At 43.5% G+C, this 12,279-nt stretch overlaps 1 protein-coding gene across 2 annotated transcripts in view; it reads right to left on the reverse strand.

Moving 5' to 3' along the window:
• The window catches only part of CPI1 (cyclopropyl isomerase), a 159,953-nt gene that overhangs the window by 89,685 nt on the left and 57,989 nt on the right, over positions 1 to 12,279 (reverse strand). The window contains exon 6 of one of the 2 annotated variants that reach the window (XM_087672765.1): positions 6,131 to 6,325. The exons of the other annotated variant lie outside the window; for it this stretch is intronic. Within the exon in view, the coding sequence (XP_087528891.1) occupies positions 6,131 to 6,325 (195 nt within the window). The remainder of the gene's footprint in view (positions 1 to 6,130; positions 6,326 to 12,279) is intronic. 2 annotated transcript variants of the gene reach the window in all.

Genomic DNA, 12,279 nt, shown 5'->3' on the forward strand with positions numbered 1-12,279 from the left:
TCGACACGGAAAGACAAAACCCTGCAAAAGAGATGAAAATCTGCAAACACAAAGGTCAGTGGTGAGATGCTCCAAAGGAAAACATAACAGAGAGAAAATCTAATTGAAAAGACAATGCAATGAATGTGTATGTGTATGAGGAAATGCAGTGGAAGTCTTAAGAATGGAAAAGTTAAGGACTATGAATCCTATGGTCCTGACTCTAAGAGTGCGAAAAATGGATGCTAGACTTACCTAGGGTATCCTAAAGGACCTAGAGACATGCTAGTTTGAGAAGGTGTCCACCATCGAGTACGTCCAGTAGCAAGGCTCTACCAAGGGAACGCCTGATGAGGTGGAGAGGAAGGTGAGATGGATGCATGAAGTGCAACGTGATCGGAACCTGCAGACCAATCAGCCAGTCCCTCAAGGGTAGTGAAAGAGACTATCTGCTGAGGACATGCTCAAGTCACATGTCCAGCAACAACAACGGGTGCTGAAGGAGTAGATGAAGCAAGAGCGGAAGGCGTAGCCCCATTGGACTATGCAGTCGCAACAATCTGCTGAGGCTTTTTAGGCGGAAGACCTTGGGCCTTGGAGCGACACTCCTCATCCACATGGCTTACTCTCTAGCAGTGTGTACAAAACCGGTTTTTCTTAGGGAGTTGCTACCAAATAGGTCTAGATTCTTTGGTCTATCCGAGGAAGAAGAGTCACCCTTTGATTGGCTTGCCTTCACATCTTGCGAGTTCTTGCCACTGTTCGTTTTCCCTCCTAAAGAAGAGGCAACCAACCCCCTCTCCTCTAAATAAGGCTGTGATGAGGATTTCTTGTGGACTTGATCATACAACCTCGGGTAACGCAAGAACTGACACTCAAACTCGTAGAAGGTTAGCAATCGAGACTGTGAGATGATGTGTTGAATGAAACTGAAGTACTTTTCAGGCAACTTTTCAAGAAGAACGTAACCTAATCGTCGTCTAACTTTGGGGAGCCAGTAGCGACAAACTCAACGAGTAACCGCCTATATTTAGCCAGCTCAACTTTCAAATCATCCCCTTCCTTAATAGAGAACTGTTGAAGCTCAAAGTTGAGATTTATGCGTGGAGTACGATCTCGGGCCGTATAGGGATCGAGAAGGTGACTCCAATGCTCTAACGCGAGCGGAAAGTACTGTAACTGAGAGTGAAACTCGGGAAGCAATCCCTACATCAGCTCAACATTGACGGTGGCATTGCAGGCTCTCCATTGACGGATGTAGTCAAGGTGAGCTAGCGGCATAGGCTCTAGACCAATGACGAGGTTCCAAAGACCCTGAGACTCGAGCACTTGCTGCATGAAAATCGACCAAATGGTGAAATTCGTCCCGTTAAAACGAGTTTTATCTGTGAAGGCATTCTTGGCTGTTGCAATAGGAGTGGCAGTGCTCAGAGATGGGTAGTGTAAAAAAGTGTAATGGGGTTAAGATGGGAGAGTGGATTGCACTTGGGAATGGGCCCCAAAGTGCCCACCAAGCATGTGGGTAGTGTGCAAGGTGGATCCATAGGTAGGGATGGGCTAACTAGACATGGGCATGGTAGTCGTATGAGTACCCCATGGTGAAGGTGGGATGGAAACATGTGGAGCAGAAGATGGAAAACCTTGCGTAGGTGTAACCCAAGGAGAGTGGAAACCCATGTATCTGAGTGGTCATGTGAGATGTGAATCTAGGGATAGTGAGGGGAATGCCCATCACAGTCATCCCAAGTGCTATGGATGTGCTCATTTGCGGAAAGGTGAGAGGCACTGTGTTAAAGGATAGCATTCCCCCTAACGAAGTACCATGGTGCAAAGAGGTAGACAATGGGGTAGAGAATGAAAAGGTGCTAGGAATGGAGATGGATGATCCAACCCCTAGTGTGTGTGAAGCAGATGTGGAGTGTAATCCGAGATCTTGGAAAGATGATGAGAGATGATCAAGGTGTGATATAGAAGAAGGTGGGATGGGAGGGAAGTGAGAAGTATGTATTACATGGTCAAATGAAACAGAAGTCATAGATGTAGCTGAATTCCATCTGCTTTGTGAGCCCCCTCTATTGAAGTTCACATACGCAAAGCCATCTGGATCATGCATCTCAAAAGAAGAAATAGGCAAGGGTTTTGATTCATACAACTCAAAAGGATTGTACAAACCTCACATTGGACCTGGCTGAGATGATGAAGATGGATAGCCAAATGTTTTGAATCCCGTATATCCTCCATGATCGAAGAGGTGGCCAGCCTCACCAACCGGTCCAAAGGTGGTAGTAAAACTAGTAGAAAGGGTGTAAACATTACCGTACTTATTGCGATAGTACTCCTCAAAGTCCTCCTCTATCATGTTAGTGAAATCTAGAATAGGAGTAGAAATAGAAGGTGAAGATGAAAGTGGAGTGTCGTCCTCCTCACCCAGTCTATAATGCCATCTCAGGGCCTCCATTGATGGAGAAGCCTGATAGGACATCGTAGGATCTGGAGAAGAAGGTGTCTGAGACATTGTAATTCGGTTACGAGTCATATTGTGTGCCTCGCACAAAGACTAACTCTCCATAATATCCGCAAGATGCTCTTTACAAGAGCACCAGCTCCGATACCATGTAAAGAAAACTGCTAGGGTTTTCACTAAGGAAACACAGAGTGTACGACCACGACAGAAACACAAAGAGACAAACATAGACACATAAAGCAAGACTCGAACCCTAAATGCAAAACTCAAAATTCAAACACAAACAGAAGAAGGGAGAGAGAAACACGACTCTGAAGCGAATGAATACTGCAAATGAATGAATGAGTATACAGATACTCATGGGCAGAGTAGTGTGTCGGAGAGTGACATCCACCGTAGATGGATCCGGAGCCTGTGACCACCAGTCAAACTGTGAACAGAGAGGAAGAACACCAAATGCTGATCACCAAAGTGTAGGCAACTGCAGAGGATGATGCCTAATTATGAAAACGCCAGTAGAAGGCTATAAACGCAGCTACCAGGTGGAGAAAGATGGTTTCTAGTTGCCGCCAGGTGATGGAGAGCTCCAAACCAACAGCACAAGGTCACCTAATGGAGGAGGGCAACTGCCAACTTTCGCCTACAGCCAAAAGGTGCAAACGCAGGGTGCAGATGAAGGTGGAGGTGCTAGCAATGAGGAATAGGGCCAAATGCAGTAGGTAGGAGGGTACCAGATAGTGGGCAACAACTTGGAGGAAGGCGCCAGGGCACTGCAAGGGCTGATGGAGAGAGAGAGGCAGCAGTGGAAGGGTTGGACCGCCACGTGTGATGTGTGCTAATGATTGCAATCTACAAAAACGAGATGGGCTGAATGGAGGCAGCCTGTCTATTTATAAATGTTGAGGGGTGCCCCAAAGAATTAGGGTTTCTAGGGAACCACTGAAACTCTCTCGAACTGCTCCCCTTTTTAGGGTTTTTCATTAATTAAGTGTGTTTTGGGGTTGTTTAAGAATGCTAATCAACTAAAAAGCGCGTTTTAGCTCAACACTACCCATTGCATGGACCGTGTATCACCCCTCACATGGATCAACTAGGACAATAGCTTTGACCATTCTTTTCCATAGATCTACGCAAAGAAAATGAAATAGGAGATTGCACTTAATGATGGTGCATATAATCTCTATCTCTACATTTCCTTGCCTCTCTTCAAGGAAAGACAAAGGACCAAAGGTACCATATACAGCTTGTGAAAAAGCTAGATTTCTTGATTCCCTCCCTCTTCTCATCAAGCTTTGACCATTCTTTTCCACTGATTTGCGCAAAAAAAATGAAATAGGAGATTGCACTCAGTGATAGTGTGTACAATCGTTATCTCTGCATTTCTTTACCTTTCTTCAAGGAAAGACAAAGGATTGGAGATATCACTTGTAGCTTCTTGTGAACAAGCTTGCCTCTTCGACCTTTTGCTTCCAATAGTCATGATTGAGCCCGAGGTAGTTGAGGCCAATGGACTAGGAGTTTCAAAAGTATCCACTTTTATAAAGGTCTCGAGCAATACATTATGCTCAATAATTATAATATTCATTTGTTTTCAAGGCTTGATATTTCAAAAAATGAAAAAAATAAATACTTAATGTTGAATATAACAATTATTTAAAAACTTACAACCATGAAAATGTAAAAGTAATGGAGACAAGATTGAGGCTTGAAGATGGGCACCCCCTTCGAAGGAATGTATTTCTGCCCAATCCAAGTCTCTAGGAAATAGCTCAATTACAATCAACCTGAGAATGAGGAAAAGTAATTCTCACTCTCACAAGATTATGTAAAGCTATACATATACATATGCATCGTTTACCATGCAATAAAATAACTGATTTCTTTACAAGACAAGAGTAGAAAGAGGAAAAATCAACCTTTTACCATTGTTGATCAGTAATACATCGATATGTCTTGCTTCCTTTTCTTGAGATGAAAACAAAGCTTGAGAAAGAGAAGTTGTAATGAATTTACAAGTTTGTTGTCGTATAAAACACTAACAAAAGAAGAGCGAATATAGGGGTATTCAATAGTGGAGAAGAGAATGATGATGTAGATAGATGGGACCAACTTTAGACTACCGTCAACTACTGTAAAACAATTTACAGCCAAGAAAACTAATGTAGAATGAGAAAAAACGAGCTCTCTTTATAAGAGAAAGGAGAGAGAGAGTGCAAAAAGGAAAAGTCAAGTCTTCAACCACATGTCATGAGATGTGACAAGTGGTAGCAAACTTAGAAGTTTCTATGACAAGTTTCCTAACACTATCTCTTCTCCATGACCTTCCTCTTTGGGCTCAAGAATCTTGAGAATAGAAATAGCCAAATCTAGTAAGTACTACTAGAACACAAAACATACTATTTTTCGACTGTCGTCCCTAGTTTTTAGAGCTAGCATTTCTAGGCCAATCTAAGGCTCCTAAAATTTAGGGACCTTCCAAAATTTAAAGATCACCTGAAATTTTCGTACGTAATTGTACAAAATGAATGCATGGTATGATCTTTTCTATACACACACACAATGCAACCTTGGAACAAGACGAACCTTGGAAGAGAAGTAAAGAACTGCAAGAGCAAGAGAGGGGGCTAGCAAGGAGTAATGAGGTAAGGAATGTAGACAGCACAATAGTGTGCAGCCAGCAAAGTGTGGGGAAAAGTCAAATGGATAGAAATATAGGTGGGGAAGGAGCAGCAGTATTGCAAGGGAAGCGGGGGTGGTAGGATGCACGCGAAAACATGCTGACTGGTGGCAAAGTAGCTTCAATCATGTTATCAAACAAAATAATGTTGGATGTAGACTCTATAACCATTAGCATTTTGTCCCACCATTGTTGAGCCTTTTATTTTGTCATGTTTAGCTCTAGCAATGGTATCAAGCCCTTGTAGTGTCGCTTATTTCTTGAGTAAAATAATTGGTCGGTCTTTTTCTTGCCAACAGAAAATATGCCAACTTGTTAATTCAATGAATGAGTTGTATCTTTTGAATTCTCTAAAACTAAAGCTCATGTTTTGAAGGTTTTTTTCAGGTTTATCGAGTTCACCCTCATGGAAAAATGCCAGCATGACACCTTGTTATTGCCCAATCTAGCCATTGCTATATTTAGTGTGCTCTATGTAAAGGAAATATGAATGTCGTCTTTGTAAAGTTTCTGTCAAAAAGAGAGAGAGGCACCTTTGACTCGTGATAGTCCAAGTTATCATTAGCTCATGAAATAACACTCAGAACTGACTGTTGGCAAGGCAATCCGCAGACCTCCACGGATATGAAGTCAATGAACTAAACATTTTTCTTAAACTATATAAAAAACCCAACTTCAAGTTTGCAAGACTTAAAACATGATTATGAACAAGTTTTCTGTATTACACAACAAAACAGACACAAAGAAAAGGTAAACTGCGAGTCCACAGGACTAAATTGCTTGGAAGTAATAAAGACATGCATCCACAAAACAATATTTCCTAAAGCTAGTGAAGGATGGTGTAAGCACATTACTCTGAAACAAAAAAGCACAGAATGGACTAATACATTGACAATCAAGTGCTCACTTCTACAAACTAGATCGTTCTGTAGTTAAAAATAAAAGACTGTTACTGCAGCAAACATGCGCATAAAACATGCACCTCTGTCAAAATAAGGAACAGGCCTTACCTCGGATATAGCCCATGCTTCAGACAATGCAGTCACATATGATAGAGCAAGCACAAACAACGCTTCCACACTGAATCGGACTATCTTGTACGGGACATTATCTAGTGCATGTCTTAGCCGCCTTGTCATAATATTAGATACCATGTGATAGAAGAGGAAACAAGAATGTGTGAGCAAAAAAGTGGTCCATGGTACCTGAATTTCCATTGAATAAACATATCAAAGAAGCAAATGCACTTCTATGGGCACTTTCACCCCAAAACCAGTCAAACTCATAAGATACTCTGTTTCTGCTAGCTGCACTATTATGGATTCTATTCAACCAAATTATGCGCTATTTTTGCACCTGAGGAAGAACAGGTTTATTGAGAACGGCATCTTCCTGCTCTTCTCAAATCCAAGATTAACAATTTATTTACAATATCATACATAAAGAGCAATAGTGGAAAAAAATTTGAACCCCCATCCATTATTTATCTAACAAAATTTTAAAAGAGGACAAAATCAAGAACTAAATTTAATGACCCCTGGTTGGCTGCTCTGACTTATATGGTCTATTTACCTCTAAAGTCAGTCTTATGTGAACGCATCATATCATAGAGACAACTTTTTGCCTACTGTTACAGATAGATTAAAAGTGTGCTTTGGTTTTTACATGTTAAGCCTTGGTAACTGAAGTAAGTAAATTTTGTACTTTTTCTACCTCTGTATTTAACAGTAGCTTTTCATGCCACTTGGGATTTCCCACATAATAATAAAATGTGTGTGTCCCAACGGTTTTGGTGTAATTACATGTTGCCACAATACCCACACTTGGCCCATTCGGGTTGCTTGTCTTTTCCATAGCAAGCAGCAGATAGGCTACACCAGCTCATGCAAGGACTTTTGGATCCATGGAAGAAATTGTAAAAAAAACATGAAACCATGCTGATCATGATTGTTCGGGCAACTTTTAATGGCACAGGCAGAGGCCAACCTTGATACTTCCAATACATAAATTTATCATGTATGTGGGAAGACATCCATCCATGCAAAGCATGAGGATCCCCTCTCTCTCTCTCTTTTTTTTTTTTTTCGTAAAAGGTAATTGTATTAATTACGAAAAAAGTACAAGATTACATGATTACACGAGTACAAGAGACACGAGGGCCGTAGGCCAACGTGTGGGAAATCCCCGGACTAGGGTACTAAAAGGTTACACCAATCATGGCAAGGACCCAGAGGCAATTGCCAAATGCCAGGAATACAAATCCTCCCGAGGGAGCAAGTCAGAGTGCCTGATGAGATCTAGCTGCCAATGCAAGAGCCCTCTCTCTCTCTCTCTCTCTCTCTCTCTCTCTCTCTCTCTCTCCGTAATGAGTAGTTACATTATATCAAGTCACACAATGAGTACAAAAGTCAAATTGTGGAAGAGGTATAAATTCACAGCAAAGAAGCAAAAGAGATTGCAATATGTCAAGGAACAAAATCCTCCCTAGAGAAAAGATTAGCATGTAGATCTAACTGCCCACACTGAAGACCCTTGATTCCGGCAATATATCCTTGGACACCCGCAATATAATCAAAGACGAAAGCATTCCGGGTGACCTAATCATGCCAACAACCCCAAAATCTGAGAAAGTGAAACATAATCTCCATATGCGGCTACACCAAGGTGGAATATTTTGGCCTGGCAAAAATCCCAAAGGGGTGCAACAATGGGCCAGCCACAATCTCCAAATATCTGACAAGGGAGTCCAGATTTCCCTGCTAAATGGCAAGAAATAAATCTATGACATGAGGACTCCACATTAGTCTTAAGAAAAAGCAGTAACCATATGATATTCGGCACTTTGAAAGAGCCGAAGCAAGGGGCAATCCACCAATGGTCACTTGCCAAAGAAAAACCTTGCATTTAAAAGGTGTCTTGTTCAACAATCCCTCCATCACAGCCATCTTCAACCAAGCCTTAGATTTATGCATGCCCCAAATCGCATTGGCTTCAGTGACCAACCAATGATGATCCTTAATCATGAGATGGTACCTGATTGGCTGAAGCCTTTTGAAGGTTAAGATGGCCAACAAGATCCCAATTGTGCCAAGGACGATCAGGAATAGGTGCAGGATATGGCTCTCTCTCTCTCTTTTTTTTTTCGTAAAAGGTAATTGTATTAATTACGAAAAAAGAGTACAAGTTTTCATGATTACAAGATACACGAGGGCTCTAAGCCGATGTGTAAGATCCCTGTACTAAGCCACACAAAAGTTACACAAGCGATGGCAAAGACGCAGAGGAAATTGCCATATGCCAAGTAAGCAAGTCCTCCCGAGGGAGCAAGTCTGAGTGTCGAATGAGATCTATCTGCCAATGCAAGAGAACTTTAAGCCGGGCAATGTATTTCAGAACATTAGAGGCGGAATCAAAAAGAAAGGCATTCCGAGTGGTCCAATTGTGCCAGCATCCCTAGAATCTGAAGAAGTGAAACAAGATCTTCATATGCAACTGTGGCCGTGTGGGGTATTTTGGTCGCACAAAAACCCAATCGAACGGGGTGAGCGAGGACCCCACCCCTATACGCCAAACCTGTGACAAGAGCGACCAGATCCTCTTGGCTAGCGGGCAAGAAATAAATCGATGCCAGGCCGATTCCACAGTAGTAGTACAGAAGAAGCAATTTCCATTCGAGATTCGACGCTTGGAGAGGGCTGAGGCAAGAGGAAGACCACCAATCATCACCCGCCAAAGAAAGACCTTGCATTTAAACGATGTCTTATTCAACCAGCTCTCCATCACCGTTGCCTTCCACCATGACTGAGATTTCCGCAAACCCCATACAGAATTAGCTTTAACAGCCAGCCATTGATGATCTTTCATCAAAAGATGATACACCTGATTAGCAGAGGCCTTTTCCAGACTCAACCGGCCGGCAAGGTCCCAGTCCTGCCAAGGACAATCCACCTCAAGGGCAGGAAAAGGTTGCCTGACCTGAAGTACCAGCAAAAGCTGCTCCCATAAGTCATGGTAGCCACACGGGATTCTGAAAAGTCTCCTGGCCGTACGAAACGATGCGAAGACATTACGACTGGCAAGGGTGGCGTCCGCAACGGAAGTCACCCCCAGACGGGCCATGCGGTTAAATTTTGGTCGAAGCTCATGTTTGTCTTCCCACGAAAGTAATCTTGATACTGCCAACAATTCCAGTTGAAAGGAGTTAGCATGCAAGCGGTCCTCCGCTGGATACCAGCTCGCCTCTTGGAGCACCGCTTTCCAGGAGCCGAACAAATGTAATAATAGAGAGGAGGCGGGGCTGGAAAACCTAGAGTCTGCATTAAGGACATGCCACCAGGAGGCCCGAATTTGTGTATTGCCATGTCAAAGCCCGCTGTCCTCCAGAAAATGATGGGCTATAATGGTCCACGGGTGATGATCCACGCACATAGCATGAAAAAGTGACCAACGAAGGGCCAGCATATGAGTTTCAGCATCCAAAATAGCCCCACCACCCAAGCGTTTGGGGGTACATGTATGCAACCACGAAATCCAGGAGATACCTGCATGCAAGGAATCCTTCTTCCATAACATGAAACAAATAGGGCGCGTGAGAGCCTTCAAAGTAGTAGGAGTCCAAGGTAGCAAGGGTAAGAAATATGTGAGCATTGGCAGCATAATTGTTTGCGCCACTTTGAGGCGGACATGAAAGGGCCACGCTTGAGACTTCCAATACAGAAACTTAGTGGCCAGTTTCTGTGAAATCCACTCCAGTAGCTGCTTTGGCCGAACATCAACCCCCAACGGGTACCCGAGATGCCTGACAATAGAGCCACGGGGAACAACCTGACCCTGCCAACCCAAGGACTGTAAATCCGACTCCGTGCAGCTGAGAATGGCTGATTTGAAGGCATTGATGCGAAGACCCGAAGCATGACCAAAGAGTGTCCAAACATCTAATGCCTTGCGAATGTTGTCCTTGTCTGCACGCAAAATCATAAAGCTATCATCAGCCAAAGATTGGCTAATGAATTGCTGCCCCATAGGAAGAGACAAACCGGCCAACTGATCAGAAACTGCCATTGAAGATAACATTGAAAGAACCGGGTGAGTCGCCAAGGCAAAGAAGAGAGGACTCAAAGGGCAACCCTGTCTCACTGCACGTGCAAGGAGAAATGGCTCTGTAACCCCACCATTGAGCATAACACGCGAAGAAGCCTCAGCACTAATTGTGTAGATCAATCGGGACATCCACGCCCCAAAACCCATAGCGGACATAAGTTCAGCAATGAAAGACCAATCTAAATAGTCAAAGGCCTTTTCCAGATCCAACTGAATCAATACCACTTCCTGGCTAGAGTGCCTTGCATAGTCAATGGCCATTTGCACATTTAAAATATTATCCAGAATGTTGCGTCCCTTAATGAAACCATATTGAAGAGGATGCACAATAGCTGGAAGGTGCTTGTGGAGCCTATTCGCCAGGACTTTGGAAAAGATTTTATACATCGAGCCCATCAATGAAATTGGTCTCCACTGTTGCAATATTGACGGCGAAGGAACCTTTGGAAGCAATTTGATAAGGCCTTCTTTCCATGAGGAAGGCATGACCCCTGTTTCCCAGACCTGCTGAAACATAGCCACCAATGGCTTCACCAGTTGCGTAGCCGAGCACTCAAAGAATTCATTGGTGAGGCCATCCCAGCCAGGGCTTTTATCCTTGGGCAGATGTAACAAAACATCCACAACCTCCTCCTCACAAATATCTGCCTCCAAGGTAGCTCGCATATCAAGTGAAACCTGATGGCGGACCAGATCATAGAAAACTAAACGTGCATACGTAACCTGGTCAGAAGGCGACGAAGAAGAACCAAGAAGATCCCGAAAATAATTCCTGCACTGTGGCTTTCTCTCTCTCTTTTTTTTCGTAAAAGAGCTTTCTCTCTCTCTCTCTCTCTAGTGGCTCTCTGGTGTGACGGAATGCTGGTGTGACGACGGGATGCTGGCGTGACGAGATGCTGGCGTGATCGACGGGATGCTGGCGTGAAGAGTCGTGCCTAGCGTGACGGACGTGTCGTGAGTGCTGACCCGAAGGAGCTGCTCTGCAAGGTCACGTCTAGCGGGACTGTCGTGACAATAGTTTGGCAGGACTGTCGTGAGTGCTGACCCGAAGGAGCTGCTCTGCAAGGTCACGTCTCTACACAGGGAGACAACCACTGTCCTGCAGGACACGAATGTACTTAGAATGACATGAATGCTGGCTTGTCTGCTGTGTCCTGGGTGAATGTACTGTGGCAGCAGTGACGAATGCAGACACTCTCTCAGACTGACATGAATGCAAACTGACATGAATGCAGACACTGTGAATGTATCGTGGCAGCAGTGACGTATGCATACACTCTCCCAGATTGCAGACACTCTCTTAGACTGACATGAATGCAGACGCTGTGAATGCACTGAGATTGCAAATGTACTCAGACTGATGTGAACCTTGCATGCTGTGTGGACTGGAAACCTGCGTAATCTCAGACTGACGCACATTAACATCTCATGCTACAGTCATATCTTATGATGCAGTCACATTGACAGTCTATGATATACTGTCTCTAGTTCATGCTAGAGTGATAGTTTATGTCACTGGTTTACTACTCTACCCAGACTGTAAACAGTTTTATGCTATAGCGCATACTATAATTACAATGGAAGAAACTGACAATGAAGGAATCACAAAACCAACCATGGAGACAATGTTTCATACACCGCCAAAGAACACGAGATACAAAACCTATGGGCGTAAAACCCAAGATTGGAATGTCTCTCCAGGGTCGAGTAGATATGGGAAGACATTTTCCCGCAAAATTAATGAAACACTATATGAGGAGATGCTGACCATACTCCGTGCTGAAATATGTACCATGAGGAAGGAAATGGAAAAGGACATACAAGAGCAGGTTCGAGCTGAAATGATGGAAGAACTAAAAAAGGAGATGCAACAAACTTTGGATGCACGCATGGCAGAGAAAGACTCATTGATCTCTAATCTACAAGAAGAACTAGACGAATGCAAAAAGAAACTGGACACACAAAAGGAACCACAAACCACACCGGAACTACAAAAAGAAATGGATATTTTAAAAAAGGACATGCACACCTATGCAAGTGTGGTGGAAGGCACCCAAAA

Source organism: Lygodium microphyllum, chromosome 30 (assembly GCF_053477565.2).
Source record: "Lygodium microphyllum isolate KBCC chromosome 30, Lygodium_microphyllum_v1.1.10, whole genome shotgun sequence".
NCBI classification, from domain to species: Eukaryota; Viridiplantae; Streptophyta; class Polypodiopsida; order Schizaeales; family Lygodiaceae; genus Lygodium; species Lygodium microphyllum.